General features: G+C 47.5%; 1 protein-coding gene across 2 annotated transcripts in view; it reads right to left on the bottom strand.

Annotated features, from left to right (window-relative positions):
• The window catches only part of WNT3 (Wnt family member 3), a 77,023-nt gene that overhangs the window by 10,752 nt on the left and 45,142 nt on the right, over positions 1 to 21,129 (bottom strand). For both annotated transcript variants that reach the window (XM_014570272.3, XM_006116664.4), the window contains exon 2: positions 20,703 to 20,944. In XM_014570272.3, the coding sequence (XP_014425758.3) occupies positions 20,703 to 20,829 (127 nt within the window). In that variant the 5' untranslated portion in view covers positions 20,830 to 20,944. The remainder of the gene's footprint in view (positions 1 to 20,702; positions 20,945 to 21,129) is intronic.

A 21,129-nucleotide genomic window follows, 5' to 3' on the forward strand; every position in this document is an offset into this window, starting at 1 on the left:
GGAGGGGCTTTCTCCTCAGTCGAGGGCCACATCATTGAGGGGTTTTTTTTGCTTCTCATTTGTGTGTGGCCCCCAATTGATTTTTCTGTGGGTCAGTGACCCCCAACCCAAAAAAATGTTCCCACCTCTGGCTTAACGTAATAAAGAAAACGGTTCTTTTAACAGATTTTTTTGGAGTGTTGCAGATATCTAAAACTCTGATCTTAATGATTATTTTAAAGTCCTGTGTTACTATTTAACACACTAGCCAATCAGCCTGTCATAAGACGGGATTTTCAGGTCTCTCCTCCATGTCGGTCTCCTCTCCTGAGCCTCCGGTCTCTCGCTCTCTATCTCTCTCTCCTCCGCCTCCTGCCTCTCTCTCTGTCTCTCTCTCTCTTCTCCTCCCCCTCCTGCCTCTCCCTCGGGGGACCGCGGAGCCCAAACGGTCGCTTGCGCCACTTGCTCCCACATGGCGGCCCGGCTGAGCGTGTACGTCAGCGCCCTGCCCCCCCCTTCACCTCCCACCATGGCGCTCAGCTGACATCTGCGTCCCTCAGCCGGGTCGCCGTAGGGGAGCAAGCAGAGCAAGTGGCCGTTAGGGCTCCCCCACGGCGGCCCGACTGAGCGGCACAGAAATCAGCCGAGCGCCATGATGGAAGGCGAAGGGGGGCGGAGCAGTGACATACATGGCTGGGCCCCACCCTCCGCCTGTGTACGTCACCACCCCACCCCTCTTCGCCTCCCGCCATGGCGCTCGACTGACTTCTGTGCTGCTCAGCCCGGCTGCTGAGGGGGAGCAAGCGGCGCAAGCAGCTGTTTGGGCTCCCCCGTGATGGCCCGGCTGAGCGGCGCAGAAGTCAGCCGAGTGCCACGGCGAGAGGCGATGGGGGGCGCGCAGTGACGTACCCCCCCTTCCCTTCCTGCTGTGGCATTCGGCTGATTTCTGCGCCGCTCAGCCGGGCCGCCACGGGGGAGCAAGCAGCACAAGTGGCCGTTTGGGCCCCGCGCTCCCCATGCAGCACCTCTGTGGACCCCAAACGGCCGCTTGCACCACTTGCTTCCACGCGCTGGCCCGGCTGAGTGGTGCAGAAGTCAGCTAAGCGCCACGGCGGGAGGCAACAGCACCGCCCAGAGGGAACAGCCAGCGTTTCAGCATTAGAGTCACAGACATTGGGTACTATATAGATGATGGTATATTGATTTTATATTAAATTTCATAAGCATGGCTCCTTGTTAACTAGCCTTTGTTTTAATATATTTTCTTCCACACGGACTGCTTAAAATAAGTGTGTGTGTGTGTGTGTGTGTGTGTGTGTGTGTGTGTGTGTGTTGTTTGTATTGGTGTTGCACATAAGAAATTTCAATCCGCCCAAGGATAGAAAAAGTTAGTGGGAACGTTGCTATATACTGCTCTGCAGCTGTCTGCATTGGACCACAGACCCTAGTGGAACTGAGCAACCTTCAACAAGGAGCGAGAAGGAAAGCGGGAATGAATTCTGGATGTTTCTTTTGGCACCTGGCCACCAAGGCGACCCTGTGTGATGACAACCAAATGCAGGGACCAACTTGTGACATGCTGCTGAGGGAGAAATCCAGACAGCTCTTTGTAAGAGAACTGAATGGGCTGGAAGAGGCCATCAGGATGGCTGTGAAGCTAGAGGCTGCAGAAGAACAGGGCACTGGTGTGCAGGGCTGGACTAGAAATCACTAGGGCTACAGGAAAGCTATGGGACTCGGCCCTGCAAGAGTGGCTGGAGAGTGGGGCAGCGTGAGGTTAACCCTCTGAAAGCAGGACCGGGAGAGAGAGGGATGCAGGAAGCCAGTGGACCTTGCCAGACACTGAAAGTATCCATAGGAGAGACTGTGCAGATCTATGCTGCTGGAGGGCACTGAAGGCATTTCCTGTGGGATTGCCCACAAGTGGGTCAGTGCCGGGAGCCAAGGCATGTACCAGGAGGAGGGTCATGGGCCAGGCCCCATCTGCAGTCCAGCAAGACAACTGGCAGCTCGTGATCTTACTGGGCACCCACATACAGTTCAGGCAGCCTCCAGGGACAGGTTTCCGCTGCATGACACAACTACCACAATGAGCCATCCAAGGGCATGGAGGAGTCAAGAGCTTTCAATGAGGAATTCCAGGTTGCAAACCGATCTCATTGATGGTCATGAGAATAAGGCGAATTGTCGCTGTCTGGCAGGAGCCTGTTGGTTCCGCATGCTGGCCCTGGCCAGCGGAGGTGCACCAAGATGACCAGCAGGAAATGACAAACAAGGCTTTCAATCTGGACTCGTGCTGGCAGGCTGCAGAGCGCATCCTAGCTAGTGTCTTTTGAGAACGTTGTCCCTGTGAGAAGGCTGGAGGAGCGTCTGCGGGAACTAGGCTGGGAGGCCATGCAAAGCCAGCTTGAAAGTGAACCCCCCCCCAAATGCAACGGTTTCTGTGACAAAGCAGATTCCTGGAGCCATATGATTTCATGGAAGGACATAGGGACAGATCTGGGGAAGAGAGATACTAGCCAGTGCCAGGCTCCAATACAGACATGCAGCATTTCCTTGGCTGAGCTTTATGCTACCGGAGATTCTCCGCTGAGTTGGCCACAATTGCACAGCTACGTTGGCCACGTTTGAGTGGACGACCTGCCACAAAGCCATTCTGGTCTAACGTGGAGGGTCGTGTCTTCAGCCATACTGGCCTGTCCCTAGCCCCTGTTGTGGTTCTACCTAGACATTGATGCCAGCAGTAGTGGTGCCCTCACTGGTGCCCTCTTGGCTCAGCCATATGGAGACAAGGGAGGAGGAATCACATGCAGGAAGGCGGAGCAGAATATTCCACAATCATGAAGTGCTAGCGCCAAACCCCTTCCAGCACTTCACCTGGGACAAGCTGCTAAAGCTTGAATGACCATTTACTCAAGTGACTCCACCATTTCTGTGTGTCCCGGGATAGTCTGAGCAGCCTGGTCAATACCACGGAGCCAGCATGCAAATGCTGATGCCCAGGGACTGCTCTGCAGCTAGGATGGAGAAAGGACACCTGTCAGCCGAGCAGCAGCTGACTCCAGCCATTGCAATGGGGCAGAGGTGCCAAACAAAGATGAAGGAGCCACAGTGATGAAGGCAGGACAAGCCGCAGTGAAGGTACTAGAAGGACGCCAGGCTGTTAGATCCACCAGAAAAGGCACTGGCAGATGCAGGGTACGTAAATGCAGAGGAGTCTGCCCTGACTGAGCATTGACAAAAACATTCAATAGTGTAAGGCCAAAAACCTCTCCCTGCATGTACTCGCTGACAGCCTTGTAAGATACCCAATTTATAATGTAATATGTGCCATGCTTATTTTATATTGGTCTAGTTTTTTAATTGAAATGTATGATACCAAGTCAACGTCTGAGAGAAGTCTCAATATCTTACATAGCACTGCTATGATAATCAACCAACACTGTAACCTCACCAAAAAGTATCGCGAGTTGGACAAGACCCGTAGCCCAGCCGGATGAGCACTGCACTGCTTTGACACAGGGGCGCCACTGTCCTTTGTCAGCCATTCTTGTCTGGCCTGACTCTCCCGCTGCTGTCATGAGCTCTACCCAAACGTGGCATTTAAAAGATCACTGGACAGCTAGTAAGTAACTGGTCTCTGTTATTTGTGTGATACACGTATGGGCTGTGTACAAAGGTATGCTAGAATAGGGGTTTGGAACGGGTCCCATGTGAAGAGAGGTTAAAAAGTCTGGGACTTTTCAGCTAGAAAAGAGGAGGGGATAGGATAGAGGTCTATAAAATCATGACCGGTATGGAAAAAGTGAATAAGGAAAAGTTATTTACTTAATCTCCCACCAAATGAAATGAATAGGCAGCAGGTTTAAAACAAACAAAAGGAAGTTTTTTTTCACTGAGCGCACAGACAACCTGTGGAATTCCTTGCCAGAGGATGTGGTGAAGGCTAGGACTTCAACAGGGTTAAAAAAAGAGCTAAACAGATCCATGGAGGTTAGGTCCATCAGTGGCTATTAGCCAGGATGGGTAGGATTGGTGTCCCTAGCTTCTGTCAGAGGCTGGGAATGGGTGACGAGAGGGATTGCTTGAAGATTTTGGGGTCTGTTCACTCCCTCTGGGTCATCTGGCATTGGCCACTGTTGGCAGACAGGATACTGGGTTAGATGGACCATTGATCCGATCCCGTATGGCCGTTTTTATGTTCTAATTATATTCTTAAAATGCATTGGCAAGTCATGCGTAAGCACAAGGTGCCTTATCAAAATGAATGTGTATTTGATCAGCATTTCAACCTGTTTGGCTGCAGACACAGTGAAGGCATATTTACATAAAAGGTAAAGAAAGGCATTAACCTTGCAAGTGGCAGAGATAGATCTTGCTGGGATCTGATAAGCCATTGAATCAATTAATTGTATCCAACATTGCTATGTTATAACAGTGTAGTATGTCAGGTCTTTTCTGAAAGCTGATTGAAACACGGGTGCTTACTATCTTTGTGAAAGGTTGGTATTAACTCTAGATGAGAATCTTAGAATCATAGAGGTGGAAGAGACCTCAGGAGGTCATCAAGTCCAGTCCCCTGCACAAGGCAGGACCAATCCCAACTAAATCGACCCAGCCAGGACCCTGTCAAGCCAAGACTTTAAAACCTCCAGGGATGGAGATTCCACCATCTCCCTAGGTAATCCAGTCAAGTACTTCACCACCCTCCTAGTGAAATAGCTTTTCCTAATGTCCAACCTAGACCTCCCCCACTGTAACTTGAGAGCATTGCTCCTTGTTCTGCCATCTGTCACTACTGAGAACAGCCTCTCTCCATCCTCTTTGGAACCTCCCTTCAGGAAGTTGAAGGCTGCTATCAAATCCCCCCTCACTCTTCGCTTCTGCAGAAAAAATAAACCCAAATCCCTCAGCCTCTCTTCATAGGTGATGAGCTCCAGCCCCTAATCATTCTGGTCAGCCTCTGCTGGACCCTCTCTAATGCGTCCACATCCTTTCTATAGTGGGGGGCCCAGAACTGGACACAATACTCCAGATGTGGCCTCACCAGAGCCGAATAAAGGGGAATAGTCACTTCTCTGGATCTGCTGGCAATGCACCTCCTAATGCAACCTCATATGCTATTAGCTTTCTTGGCTACAAGGGCGCACTGTTGACTCATATCCAGCTTCTCATCCACTGTAATCCCATAAGAACATAAGAATGGCCGTAGTGGGTCAGACCAAAGGTCCATCTAGCCCAGTATCCTGTCTACCGACAGTGGCCAGCACCAGGTGCCTAGAGAGGGTGGACCGAAGACAATGATCAAGCGATTTGTCTTCTGCCATCCCTCTCCAGCCTCTGACAAACAGAGGCCAAGGACACCATTTTATCCCCTGGCTAATAGCCTTTTATGGACCTAACCTCCATGAAATTATCTAGCTTCTCTTTAAACTCTATTACAGTCCTAGCCTTCACAGCCTCCTCTGGCAAGGAGTTCCACAGGTTGACTACACGCTGTGTGAAGAAGAACTTTCTTTTAGTAGTTTTAAACCTGCTCCCCATTAATTTCATTTGGTGTCCTCTAGTTCTTCTATTTAGGGAACTAATAAATAAATTTTCTTTATCGGCCCTCTCCACACCACTCATGATTTTATAGACCTCTATCATATCCCCCCTCAGTCTCCTCTTTTCTAAACTGAAAAGTCCCAGTCTCTTTAATCTCTCCTCATTCGGGACCCATTCCAAACCCCTAATCATTTTAGTTGCCCTTTTCTGAACCCTTTCCAAGGCCAAAATATCTTTTTTGAGGTGAGGAGACCACATCTGTACACGGTATTCAAGATGTGGGCGTACCATAGTTTTATACAGGGGCATTAAGATATTCTGGGTCTTATTTTCTATCCCTTTCCTAATAATTCCTAGCATCCTATTTGCTTTTTTGACCGCCGCTGCACACCGTGTGGAAGTTTTCAGAGAACTATCCACGATAACTCCAAGATCTCTTTCCTGATTTGTCGTAGCCAAATTAGCCCCCATCATACTGTACGTATAGTTGGGGTTATTTCTCCCGATGTGCATTACTTTACTTTATCCACATTGAATTTCATTTGCCATTTTGTTGCCCAATCACTCAGTTTGGTGAGATCTTCTTGGAGTCCCTCACAGTCTGCTTCTGTCTTGACTATCCTAAACAGTTTTGTATCATCTGCAAACTTTACTACCTCACTGTTTACTCCTTTCTCCAGATCATTTATGAATAAGTTGAAAAGGATTGGTCCCAGGACTGACCCTTGGGGGACACCACTAGTTACCCCTCTCCAATCTGAAAATTTACCATTTATTCCTACCCTTTGTTTCCTGTCTTTTAACCAGTTCTCAATCCAAGAAAGACCCTTCCCTCTTATCCCATGGCCATGTAATTTATACAAGAGCTTTTGGTGAGGGACCTTGTCAAAGGCTTTCTGAAAATCCAAGTATACTATATCTACTGGATCCCCCTTGTCTGCATCTTTGTTAACCCCTTCAAAGAACTCTAACAGATTAGTAAGACAGGATTTCCCTTTACAGAAGCTATGTTGACTTTTGTCCAACAAATTATGTTCTTCTACATGCTTCACAATTTTATTCTTTACTATTGTTTCGACTAATTTGCCCGGTACTGAAGTTAGACTTACCGGTCTGTAATTTCCAGGATTGCCTCTAGAGCCCTTTTTAAATATTGGTGTCACGTTGGCTACCTTCCAGTCACTAGGTACGGAAGCCGATTTAAAGGATAGGTTACAAACCACAGATAATAGCTCTGCAATTTCCCATTTGAGTTCTCGGATGAATGCCATCCGGTCCTGGAGATTTGTTAACATTACGTTTTTCTATTTGTTCCAAAACCTCCTCTAATGACACTTCAATCCGGGACAGTTCCTCAGATTCATCACCCACAAAGGACGGTGCAGATTCAGGAATCTCCCCAACGTCCTCAGCCGTGAAGACTGAAGCAAAGAAATCATTTAGTTTTTCTGCAATGGCTTTATCGTCCTTGATTGCTCCTTTTATAGCTCGATCATCTAGGGGACCCACAGGTTTTTAGCAGGCGTCCTGCTTCTAAAGTACTTAAAAAACATTTTGTTATTTCTTTTTGAGTTTTTGGCTAGCTGTTCCTCAAAATCTTTTTTCGCTTTTCTTATTACGTTTTTACACTTGATTTGACAGTGTTTATGTTCTCTTCTATTTATCTCACTAGGATTGGACTTCCACTTCTTAAAAGATACCTTTTTGCCACTCACTGCTTCTTTTACATGGTGGTTAAGCCACGGTGACTCTTTTTTGGTCTCTTGCTATGTTTTTTAATTTGGGGTATACATTTAAGTTGGGCCTCTATTATGGTGTCTTTAAAAAGTTTCCATGCAGCTTTCAGGGATTTGGCTCTAGTCACTGTGCCTTTTAATTTCTGTTTAACTAACCTCCTCATTTTTGTGTCATTCCCCTTTTTGAAATTAAATGCCAGGGTGCTGGACTGCTGAGGTGTTCTTCCCACCACAGGAATGTTGAATGTTATTATATTATGGTCACTATTCCCAAGCGGTCCTGTAACGGTTATATCCTGGACCTGATACTGCACTCCACTCAGGACTAAATCGAGAATTGCCTCTCCCCTTGTGGGTTCCTGCACCAGCTGCTCCAAGAAGCAGTCATTTAAGCCATTAAGAAATTTTATTTCTGCTTCTCTTCCTGAGGTGACATGTATCCAGTCAACATAGGGGTAATTAAAATCCCCCATTATTATAGAGTTCTTTATTTTGGTAGCCTCTCTAATCTCCCTCAGCATTTCAATGTCAGTATCGCTGTCCTGGTCAGGTGGTCGGTAATATATCCCTACTGCTAATTTCTTATTATTGGAGCATGGAATTACTATCTATAGTGATTCTATTGAACATGTTGATTCACTTAATATTTTTATTTCATTTGCTTCTTCATTATCTTTCACACACAGTGCCACTCCGCCACTCACCCGGCCTTCTCTATCCTTTCGATATATTTTATATCCCGGTATGACTGTGTCCCACAGATTTTCCTCATTCCACCAGGTTTCAGTGATGCCTATTATGTCAATCTCCTCCTGTAATACGAGGTACTCTAGTTCACCCATCTTATTTGTCAGACTCCTAGCATTTGTGTACAAGCACTTTAAAAATTTGCCACTGCTTATTTGTCTGCCCTTCCCTGATGCATTGGATTCCTTTGTATGTGGTTGTTTGTCTGCCCTGGCCCATGGTTTGCCCTCTCCCCTCCTCTCTTTCTGACTACAGCTTAGAGAATCTCTATCAATGGATTCTCCTCTAAGAGAAGTCTCCCTCCGATTTACGTGCATCTCTGCACCAATCGGCTTTCCCCCATGGTGTTATTCTGCAGAACTGCTACTTAGCCATTCGGTCCCCAGCCTGTAACAATGCTTGGGATTCTTCTACACTTGTCCTTGTTGAACCTCATCAGATTTCTTTTGGCCCAATCCTCTAATCTGCGTACGTGACTCTGGACCCTATCCCTGACCTCCAGCGTATTTACCTCTCCCCCTAGCTTAGTGTCATCTGAAGACTTGCTGAGGGTGCAATCCATCCCCTCATCCAAGTCATTAATACAAATGTTGAACAAAACAAGCCCTAGAACCAATCTTTGGGGCACTCCACTAGAAAGAGACCGCCTACCTGACATCAAGCCATTGATCACTATCCGCTGGGCCTGACAGTCTAGCCAGCTATCTATCCATCTTATAGTCCATTTATCCAATCCATACTCCCTTAACTTGCTGGCAAGGCTATTGTGGGAGACCGTATCAAAAGCTTTGCTGATGTCAAGGGGCATCCACTGACTTTCCCATATCCACAGAGCCAGTTACCTCATCATAGAAGCTGATCAGATTGGTCAGGCACGACTTGCCCTTTGTGAATCCATGCTGACTATTCCTGATCACTTTCCTCTCATCCAAGTGCCTCAAAATGGATTCCTTGAGGATCCCCTCCATGATTTTTCTGGGACTGAGGTAAGGCTGACTGGTCTGTAGTTCCCTGGATTGTCCTCCTTCCCTTTTTTAAAGATGGGCACTACATTTGTCTTTTTCCAATCATCCAGGATCTCTCCCAATCTCCACAAGTTTTCACAAGATAATGGCCAAAGGCTCTGCAATGACATTTGCCAACTCTTGGATGCATTTAATGCGGGCCCATGGATTTGTGTATGTCTAGCTTTTCTAAATAGTTCCTATCTTGTTCTTTCCCCACCAAGGGCTGTCCACCTCCTTCCCCTACTGCCTTGTCCGGGAGCTGATCTTGTCTGTGAAGACAGAGGCAAAGAAAGCATTGAGTATTTCAGCTTTTCCCACATCATCTGTTACTAGGTTACCTCCCTCATCCAGTAAGGGCCCCACCCCCTCTCTGATCACCCTCTTATTGCTAACATGCGTATAGAAACCTTTCTTGTTACCCTTCACATACCTTGGTAGCTATCATTCCAATTGCGCTTTCACCTTCCTGATAACTTCCCTGCATTCTCGAGCTATGTATTTATACTCCTCCCTAGAAAGTGTGACCATACACAGAGAGAAACAGGGTTTCTCCCAGACGGGCAAGAAAGCAGCTGTGCTTACGTGACAAATAATGCTGGCACGTCAGTCCTGCAGAGTGGTCTGGCTGTTTGGTATGCTGAGCTCCTTTCATTAGCCCAATAGAAGCTCATCTCTCTATGAACCAAGCCTGGAGCCACCATGGCAGGATGGGGAATGTAATTTGGAAAGTGGCAACTGAGAAAGGATCAAGAATTTATGATAGGAATGAAAAGACCATGTGCGCCAAGTTTGACGCAGTGCAAACATGAGCCTTGGCTGGACAAACAGGAGAATAGGAAGTAAAAGTTGGGCAAAGAAGTGTAGTGAAGCAGTTCAACCCCTCACGAGCCCAGATGTGAACCAAACACTTGTGTGGCAAACAGGCCACAGATTCTGCCATGCAGGTAGGGTTCCAATGTCCAGGGTGTGGCTGTTGCTTGACTTTACTGACCACAACATGGAGCCTTGAGCCAGGAAATTGCTATGACAAGGAGCTGCCTCCTAGCGCTCTTGCACATCCCGTTTCAATCTCTGTCACGTGAATGTTTGGCTCAAATCTTCCTTTGCTGCCATTCTCAAGACTGCTGCCCCAAAGGCTCAGTGGGTGTTATGCACTCCTGGAATGTGATCAGCTGAGATCATGAGGGGGAGAATTACAGAGCCAGGGTTTGAGCTCCAGGTGTGTGCAGACGAAAGTTACAAGACCCCATTGTTTTTTAAAAAGGCTGGAGTGAGGGAGCTGTATCGTGGCAACTCCTTGCTCGACTGGGTCAATCACATTGGCCAGCCCCCCTCTCTCTCCCAGGACACACACAAAATGTCAAGACCACCCAAGTGAGCAAGCAGATTTTAGAGTCTTAGAAGACTCTAAAACTTGAAAGTACTGGTCCGTCTTACCTAGACAAATGGAGCTGCTGTGTGCCACTGTTACCTGGCTTGCTGCAGTTCTGTACAGCAGCACCCCTCCACCCCCAAGGTTAGTGTCCCTTTGCACCATGGTGGGACAAACAGACTGTGAGAGAAGGTTTCACAAATTCAACACACAAATGTGAGAAGGGAAACATGCCGTGAAACAGCATAGACTATGCCCAGAAAGGCTGAACAGCCTCTTTAGGGTGCTACATGCAGTGTTAGTAACCTCACTTTGCTCCTGTGGGTCCCAGAGGTCAGATCCTAGCTTATGGTGTGGGCCTGTATCCCAGCAATTCAATTCTCTGTCTAGTGTGCTAGCCAATCTAGCTGGAAAGTCGCAGGTGTTTTTAAAGTGCCAGCTTTTTTCTAGTTCTCTCTCTTGGCCAGTAGAGTTCAATGACCAGACTTGGGTGAACACTAAGTGGGTTTTAGAATTTCATCTGCCAAGAGATGGGATTTTCCCCAACCCCCTGGGAGAGACTGCTTCAGTCTTTGAACTCTCACTACTTGGTCCTATTGACATTGAGAAGAAAATGGTGCGTGAGCTGCATGTCCCCGCCACTGGCTCCTAACTTGGTTCATCTGCTCTTTGAAGATGGTCAGAGGCTTCTGATACGATTCTCCATGTAAGGCGTTTAAACCCTTCTTTGCAAACATCCTTCTGTGTCGGCCGAGCAGTCTCCTTTTTACTCTCCCTGGTTGACTGTTGTGGGGTAGGTGGGACCTAACCTGATTTGGGGAACTGCATCTGTGTGTGTGTGTACATAGATCCTAGCACAAGGCTACCTTGGGCCTCTCTGAGCCCTTTGGGTGTGAAGATACAAACACATACATGACCTCCAGTGGGAACCTGCACATGCCACCATGGCATAGTTAATAGCTGCACCCACTGAGGGGGGTCACTGTCTTGCAGACAGGGCCTCTCACCCAGAGCAGGAACATGGGCCTGTGGCATGGAACCAGGCACCCTTGGGTTGAGTGATTAAGAGCTAATTCAATTAAAACTAAGAAAAGGATAAACACAAATAGATCTGCAACTAGGGGCCTGGATTTCAAAAGGGCAACCATTAAAAAATCAAAGGCATTAGTGAGGGAAGTGGCATGGAGTGAAGAACTCTGAATGTGGAGGAGTCTTGGAATTAAGTCAGCATTGCAGAAGCTCTCTGTAGCCTGCGTCCCAAGCAAGGGAAGGGTTCAGCCCGAATTGGACAAGCAAGCATCTCAAACAGGATTAAGAGACAGCAGGAAGGCTACACTGCATGGAGGCTGGGATGGATCTGCAAAGACTCTTCTCCCTTGGACATCAGAAAGTGGAGGGGGGAAGTAAGACCTGGCAAAAGCCAAGCGACGCTGGACCTGGCACAGCAAATTAAAACCAACAGTCCAAGGTTCCTTAGCCATTTAAATAAAATAAACAAGGGCAGAAGTAATGGTAAGACTAAGCACTGAGGCTGGGTTGGAAACTGAGGATAAGCTAGGCCTGGACCAACACCTAACCCAGGACTATTGAACTTTGGAAGAGCTGGGGGCCACAGTGATAGTCACAGCACATGCCAAGGGCCACAACTTAAGTGTGGTTGTATATACATGCAAATATATATGCAAATATATGCAAATATCTTTCACACTGACAGGCATGAATACATAGATTAAGGCAAGACTACACAACACACAGGCCCCATTTAAGTCAGTTCGGCTAATATTAATAAAATGCAACATTTACCGGATTTCCACTCATATGACAGCACTTTTAATGAGCAATGACAGTCCAGGAATAACTACTAAAATGCATATCAACAGCAGACCATTATATTGACTACTTTTTTGTTTTAGCTCCCATCCATGGGCCGCAAAGAAATGCGCCATGGGCCGCATAGGGCCCATGGGCCGTGTGTTGAGTAGCCCTGGCCTAACCAATACTTGGCTTCAGTTACTAATAGGGATAATGAGGAGTCTGGGGGTAGTGGCAGGGTGGCTAATGGAAATCTGGACATGGAAGTAGAGATTACCACATTGGAGGTAGAAGTCAAACACACACAGCTAAATGGAACACATTCAAGGGGCCCAAATAATCTTCATCCAAGAGTGTTAAAGGAACTGGCTCATGAAATTGCTAGTCCAATAGCAAGGATTTATCATGACTCTGTAAACCTGGGAGTTGTACCCCAGGAACAGGGAATTGCTAATAGAAGTATCTATTTTTGAAGATGAGAAACAAGTGATCAGGGAACTACAGGCTCATTTATCTGATCTCAATTATACGCAAGATGAAAGACATCTTTTGAAAGATTAGTTAAGGACATTGAGGTAGTTGGCAACTGTGATGAAATTTGTTATGGTTTTATAAAAGGTAGATCATGCCAGACCAACCTGAGCATCCTTTTTGAGATAACTGATATTTTTTAGACAAAGGAAATATCTAAAGGTCTAATCCCCCTGGAATTCAGTAACGCAGGTAGAATAAGTCTATTCCATATGGAAAATCATCAGTTGAAACAGGAATAGATGAGGATTAACATGAGAAGTTAAGTTGGATAAGGAACTTGTTAAAAGGAAAACTACAGCAGGCCATCCTGACAGGTGAGCTTTCAGGTGGGAGGGTGGTTACTAGTAGAGTGAGTCAGGGACTGGTTCTTGGGACCAATTTTATTTAACAGTCTCATTAATGATCTTTGCACAAAAAAATGGGAGGGAACTACTAAAATCCGCAGATGACACAAAGTTGGGAGGTTTTCCCAATACAGAGGGAGACGGGAATATCATACAAGAAAATCTGGATGACTTTGAAAACTAGAGTTTGTAGAAATGGGATGAAATTTAACAATGCAGAGTGCAAGATTGTGCTTTTAGAGTCTAACCACACAGACTTTTGCTATAAACTGAGAACGTAGTAGTTGGAAGTGACAGAGGAGGAGAAAGATTTGGGCATATTGGCTGATTGCAGGATGACTATGTGATGTGGCTGTTAAAAAATTAATGTAGTCCTAGGATGTAACGGGCAAGGTTTGAGTCCTAGGATGAGATGGGCTACTGGAATGATCTGAGGAATGGAAAACCTACTTTGAGATGAGGCTCAGAATTTGGCTTGTTTACCTTAAAACAGGTGACGGATGAGGGAAGATGGAATTATTCTCTGTGAATACATCAGAGAGGGGAAGGGATTATTAAGCACCAATATTGACACAAAAACAAAGCTATAAATCGACCATCAACAGGTTTAGGTTTGAAATTAGACCAAATTTCTAACCATCGGAGTGAAGTTCTGGAACGGCCTTCCAAGGGGAGCTATGGGGGTAAGAAACCTAACTGGTTCCAAGACTAAGCTTGATAAATGTACAGGGGGCAGGGGAGGAAAGGGATGGGATGATTCGTTGTCTACAATGGTATGTGACTGATCTCCAATTTCTCGTAGTAAGTAATCCCCAATGGCTGATGATGGGGCACTAGCTAAGGAGGGCTCTGAGTTACTACAGAGAATTCTTTCCCAGTTGTCCGGCAGCTAGGTCTCACCCTCACGCTCAGGGTCTGGTTGCCATATTTGGGGTCAGGAAGGAATTTTCCCGCCCATGAAATTGGCGTTTTGTTTTGTTTTTGGACTTCTTGTGCAGCATGGGGCATAGATCCTTGCAGGTTTAAACTAGCGTAAATGCTGGATTCTCCATAATCTGAAGCCTTTAAATCCTGATTTGTGAACTTTAGTGACTCAGCCAGAAGTTAGGGGGTTGCCACAGGAGTGGGTGGATGCCGTTCTGTGGCCTGTAACCAAGTCAGGGACACCTGGGTTGTTGCTGGATCCTCTGACTTGTTTAACACGTCTCGATGGGATCTAAAATAATCCCTTCACTTTTGTTTTCCTTGCACGTGTGGCCAGGAAGGAGACAAAGGAGGCCTGGGGAACTCAGCTGTGTTACAACTTATTTAAATGTAGACATGGCCCTATGGCAACCAGCAAAAGGGAACCTGCCTTGAGCCTTTTCAGGGGCCCTGGTGTCTGAAAGGTCGGGTTCCGAGAGAGATGGGTTTGCTTTCTGCTTCCTCCAACCCATTAGGTGTTGTCTAACCGGTGTTTGCTGAATACAACTGTGCCAGTACAGATGCTCCCCCACCCCTGCAATTCCCACCTCTGTGGCCGACCAAAGCTTCAGTAGGTTTCTTGCATCAACGCTGACTGTGCAAGCTGAGTGAGGGGCAGAGTTTGTATTTAGATGATTTGTAACTAACTCACCAGCTGAGGAAAGAATTTGGCAAGTGGCACCATTTCAGATTTTGGTAGGAGGGGGAGGAGTGAGGGCAGCAGCTTCAGCAGTGTTATTGAACATGCTCAGTACAAGCCAAGCAGCAAATCTGGGAAGCAAATCTCCTTCCAAATCCATCTCCTCTTTCCAGGGTTTACTAAGGCCCTGGAAAACTCTAGGGTCTTTTTGCAGAGAATGTAGCAGCTATCTGCCAGGAGCACTGTATCTAATTCATATATAAAAGGAAAAATGAAATAAATATTAGACCCACTGAGTTCTAACACTAACATGTTCTGACATCTTGTGGCCAGTGACTCAAGGGACACTAGTTTTGCTTAAAATGTTAATGTATTTTCTCACTGTGTTGTTAATTCTGCAGAGAGAGAGACAGAGGGTATGTCTACACTACCCTCCTAATTCGAACTAGGAGGGTAATGTAGGCATACCGCACTTGCAAATGAAGCCTGGGATTTGAATTTCCCGGGCTTCATTTGCATGAAGCCGGCCAGCGCCATTTTTAAATGCCGGCAGTTCGAACCCTGTGCCGCGCGGCTACACGCGGCACGGAGTAGCTAGTTCGGATTAGGCTTCTAATCCGAACTAGCTGTACTCCTCATTCCACGAGGAATTAGGAGGGTAGTGTAGACATACCCAGAGAGAGAGACTGCCAGGACTCCTGGGCTCTATTTCAGCTCTGGGAGAGGGGTCTAGTGGGTTACAGCAGAGGGCAAGAGACACATTTGGGTTCTATATAAGCATATAAGAGTGGCCAGACTGGGTCAGGTCAAAGTTCCATCTAACCCGGTACCCTGTCTTCTAACAGTGGCCAATGCCAGGTGCCCCAGAAGAGGAAATCAGCAAGTGATCCCTCCCCTGTTGCCCATTGCCAGCTTCTGACAAAGAGGCTAGGTGCACCATCCCTGCCCATCCTGGCTAATAGCCACTGATCGACCTATCTTCCCTGAACTTTCTTAATTCTTACTGGAACCCTGTTATCGTTTGGGCCTTTTCACCATCCCTGGCAAGAAGTTCCACAGATTGCCTGTGAAGAATTTTTCCATACCACTTGTGATTTTCTAGACCTCTAACATATCCCCCTTTCCAAACTAATGTCACTAATCTTTTTCCAATTTCTTTTTCCAAACTAATAAGTCCCCATCTTTTTAATCTCTTCTCATATGGAAGCTATTACTTATCCTTAATCATTTTGTTGCACTTCTTCCTACCTTTTCCAAATCCATTATATCCAGTATTCAAGATATGGGCATTCCATGAATTTATACAGGAAATATATTTTCTGTCTGTTCATTTCCAAATGATTCCCAATATTCTGTTAGCTTTTTTTGATTGCCACTGCACATTGAGCAGATGTTTACATGGAACTATCCACAATGCTTCCAAGAGCTCTTTCTTGAGTGTTAACAACTAATTTAGACCCCAGCATATTGTGTATATAGCTGAGATAATATTTTGCCACATGCATTACTTTGCATTTATTATTACCACTGAATGCCATCTGCCCTGGTGTTGCCCAGTCATCCAGTTTTGTGAGATCCCTTTGCAATCAGTTTGGACTTAACTATTTTGAGTAATTTTGTATCATCTGCAAATTTTGTCCCCGTTTGCCCCTTTTCCCAGATCATTTATTAATGAGTTGAACAGCATTGGTCCCAGTACACTCCCGGAGCACACCACTATTCACTACCCTCCATTCTCACCATTCATGCCTACCCTTTGTTTCTTATCTTTTAAGTGGAGTGCCTCACAATGTTTTCATAATCATCTAATGGTTCTTCAATTAATTGATTGACAAGCCTTTTGTTATCTTAATCACTCTGCCTCCCTCTGTTGATAAACAATCTCCCTACCCCCAAAGGCAAAGCTGGGAGCAGCGCAGGCTCTGTTTCAAGTAAGAGCTGGGTCTGGGGCTAGCACGTGTGCTTTCAGAAATCCTCAGGTATGAAGTTCAGGGGTTCAGATTTTGAGGGGAACTAGAGCCTCCTGCCCTACCTAAATGGCACCCCTGATGTCTGGAATGGGATTCAGGACACAGAGGGTCATTTTCTGCCCCTGCTACAGTCTTCCTGCATGACCCTGGGTGAGTCACTTAGGACCTGCTCTGAAGACCATAGGTGGCTCTGCCTCACTTGGGGATAATAGAACTGACCCCAGTCCCAGTGTGCTGAGAGGGTCTCAGCCAACAGTGATGAGGACATCTCAGTTTGGAGGGAGAAGGGGGGGAAAACTCCTCTCAGTTAAACTTTCCACAGGCCTGCCCCTGGGCCAGAGGGCCAGGAGAGCTTCTCCTGGGCACACGAATCATCCCAGGAAACCTCCCGCTGGCAGAAGGAGGAACAAACTTTGGCCGCGCTGCAAGCCGGGACGTGTCAGCGACACTGGAAGGGGAAGCTGTGGGGGGCACACGCTTCACAGATGATGTTTACTTTTCAGGGCATGTTTAAACCCGCGCAACATTCCCAGCTAGAACACCCTCCTGCCAGACAAGTCACTACTTTAAACTTGGGGGCTGCTCTAGTCCGTGGCAGGGGAGTGCTCGTTACTCATGGGCAGAACATGCTTGTTCACAGCCATGTTTACTCCAGGTTGGTTTTGTCCTGGATCAGAGCCCCAGAGGCCATGCTCACACCCAGAAGGTCAACTGGGGAGGAAGACGAGGCTCTGTGGTTGGGGAAGGCCCGGCAATATAAATGAATCACTTGAAAATCCCCACCAGGCCTGCACAAGGAGGTGGGGAGAAATTTCCCAGCAGCGAAATGAACGAGCAAAGTTCCCAGAACCAGGGAGGGGCTGGGAGGGAGGATTAGCGAGCTCTTGACAGTGCACCACTGCAACTGTCTCCCAGCCAGGCCCGTTACCTGCTGGGCCACTCAATTTGCCATTGTTCCCGCAGTGTCACACTATATTACCAGCATAATGTGGAATGTTTCCGCCGTCCAACATCCCCGCAGCACAGAGAACTGGCATTCCCCGAGAGCCCCGCGTAGCAACGGGACAGTGTCCCCGGCCGGCTGTCCCCTCCACTCCCGCCAGCCAGCTGGGAAAGCCCTATTGATGGCTCTCCCCACCCCCCACCCCCAGATGAGAATGGCGAAAGGGCGTGTGAATGGCGCAGCAATTTGAAACAACTGCAGGGCTGGCCTGTATCACTTACCGGCCTCACAGTAGGGGAGGAAGCTTAGCTCTTTCTCAGCAGCATAAGCTTATTTTGCTCTCTCGCTCCCTCTCTCTTTTCTTGCCCCCCCTTAAGTCTCTTGAGCTGATATTGAGATGCCCCCTGATCCCATCCCATACACCTCTGTTTAGATGCAAATGACTGCGAGTGGCAAGGCTGAGAAAAGCTACAGGGTTATCTTGGTGCTGTCGGCTTTTCTGCAGCTTGTGTTGTGGGCTCTGGCCTCTCGCCACTCAGCCAGCAGCACCAAGACATGGCTGTACCTGGCTAGAGTGCCCTTCCACTGGCATCGCCTGCTGCTGCTAGCATGGGGCTGGGGGCTGCCTGGGGTAAGTGGGACCCTCGTCCAGGGGAATCTCTGTGTGCACAGAGGGGGCAGCAACAAACCAGCCCCCAACGAAGAAGTGGCTGGTGGAAGAGCAGCCCGAGTTTCCACATAGGACAGCATAGGTGCTGGGGTGCTGAGCCTTTGTGAAAGTCTGACCCACAGAGTGTCAAATTCTGAAGGCTGGGGCCCAAAGACAGTGGGAGAGGCTGTCCGCCATCTACCAGCTGGTTCTAAGCAATCCTTTGGCCTTCCCTGGCACTGGCGTATCTTAGGGTACGTCTAGACTAAATGCCTCTGGCGACAGGCACGTAGATTAGACTACCCGGCATAGGAAAATGAAGCGGCGAATTAAATAATCGCCGCTTCATTTAAATTTACATGGCTGCCGCGCTGAGCCGATCAGCTGTTTGTCGGCTCAGCGCGGTAGTCTGGACGCTCCGCGGTCGACATAAAAGGCATTTGTCAACCTCCCAGGTATGCCTCATCCGAGGTCGACCGCGGAGCGTCCAGACTACCGCGCTGAGCTGACAAACAGCTGGGATCGGCTCAGCGCGGCAGCCATGTCAATTTAAATGAAGCGCGATTATTTAATTCGTCGCTTCATTTTCCTATGCTGGGTAGTCTAATCTACGTGCCTGTCACCAGGGGCATGTAGTCTAGAAGTAGCCCTAGAGGCATAGAATCCTAGAACACTAGAACCAGAAGAGTCCTTGAGAGGTCATCAAGTCCAGTCCCCTGCCCTCATAGCAGGACCAAGCACCAGCAAGACCATCCCTGACAGGTGTGTTAGTCCAACCTGCTCTTAAATATCTCCCTGGGCAATTTATTCCAGTGTTTAACCCCCCTGACAGGCAGGAAGTTTTTCCTAATATCCCACCTAAACCTCCCTGGCTATAGTTTAAGCCCATTGCTTCTTGTCCTGTCCTCAGAGGCCGACGAGAACAATTTTTCTCCCCCCTCCTTGTGACACCCTTTTAGATGTCTGAAGACTGCTATCATGTTCCCCCTGTCTTCTCCTTTCCAAACTAAAAAAGCCGAATTCTTTCAGTCCTCCCTCATAGCTCATGTTCTCAAGACCTTTAATCATTCTTGTTGCTTTTCTCTGGCTCTTCTTCAATTTCTCCACATCTTTCTTGAAATGTGGTGCCCAAAACTGGACACAATACTCCAGTTGAGGCCTAATCAGTGCAGAGTAGAGCGGAAGAATGACTTCTTGTGTCTTGCTCACAACACTCCTATTAATGTGTCCCAGAATGATAGTGATAGAAATGTAGCCGTGTTAGTCTGGGGTAGTTGAAGCATTGTCCTGCATTTTGCTTCAACTACCCCAGACTAACACGGCTACATTTCTATAGTGCTACATTGTCCTGCATTTCCTAGAATGATGTTTGCTTTTTTTGCAACAGTGTCACCCTGTTGGCTCATATTTAGCTTGCAGTCCATTATAACCCTTAGATCCCTTTCTGCAGTACTCCTTCCTAGACAGTTGCTTCCCGTTCTGTATGTGTGAGACTGATTGTTCCTTCCTAAGTGGAGTACTTTGCACTTGTCCGTATTGAACTTCATCTCAGTTACCTGTGACCATTTCTCCAATTTGTCCAGATCATTTTGAATTATGACCCTATCCTCCAAAGCACTTGCAACCCTTCCCAGCTTGGGATCATCTGCAGACTTAATAAGCGTACTCTCTATGCCAATATCTAAATTGTTGATGAAGATATTGGACAGAACCGGTCCCAAAATGGACCTCTGCAGAGCCTCAGTTATTATACCCTTCCAGCATGATTGTGAACCGTTAATAACTACTCTCTGAGAACAGTTATCCAGCCAGTTATGCATCCACCTTATAGTAGCCCCACGTAAGTTGTATTTGCTCTAGTTTATTGATAAGAAGATCATGTGAGACCATATCAAATGCCTTATTAAAGTCTAGGTATACCACATCCACCGCTTCTCCCTTATCCACAAGACCTGTTATCCTATCAAAGAAAGCTATCCGATTGGTTTGACATGATTGAGTGGTGTTTGCTTTTTTTGCAACAGTGTCATATTATTGAATCCTATTTAGCTTATTGTCCACTATGACCCTCTAGTGCAATAATCCTTTCTAGACAGCCACTTCCCATTCTGCATGTGTGAAACTGATTGTTCCTTCCTAAGCGGAGCACTTCGCATTTGTCCTTATTGAATTTCATCCTATTGACCTCAGATCATGTTGAATTATGACCATATCCTCCTAAGCACTTGTGACCCCTCCCAACTTCTTCTCTTGGCTCTGCCACTGTCCTGCTGGGTGACTGTGGGCATGTCCCTACTCATCCTGGTGTTTCTATCTCCCCTCCCACCCTTCTTAGCTCCTCGGGCTGGGCTGTCCCTCCTTGGGTTGTGCAGCGTCCAGCACAATGAGGCCTGCTCCTGAAATGTGGGTAAATGGCAGAATGCCCCTCCCCTATCTAAGCAGCAGCGGGGTTCCCTTACCTTTGTCCAGGACTGGCCCGAAGATGGCCAGGCTGTCGTCAATGGTGGTGCAATTCCAGCGCCGGCCTCGGAACTGATGCTGACATTCCTGGATGCCCAGCTTGACTCCCTCGGCCACGCTGGGCATGATCTCGATGTAATTCCGGCAGAAGCGGAGCTGCTTGGGGACCAGGCCAGGGATGGAGCCGCACAGGATGGGCTGGGACCCCAGCGAGGTGTATTGCTGGCCTAACGCGAGGGACCTGGGAGGGGAAAAACAGAACTCGTATTTGTGCCACCCCCACAGGGAGACAGCCAGAAGGACTCTCCCTCCCCTGCCCAGAAAGGGAGGTGCCAGGGCCTCTCAAACCTTTCATTGAACTCGTGCCTTTCAGAGAAGTGGCAACAGAGACAGGTGTCCTGGGTCATAGCTCTGCTCTGGGAGAGG

This window comes from Pelodiscus sinensis, chromosome 29 (genome assembly GCF_049634645.1).
Source record: "Pelodiscus sinensis isolate JC-2024 chromosome 29, ASM4963464v1, whole genome shotgun sequence".
Taxonomy (NCBI): domain Eukaryota; kingdom Metazoa; phylum Chordata; order Testudines; family Trionychidae; genus Pelodiscus; species Pelodiscus sinensis.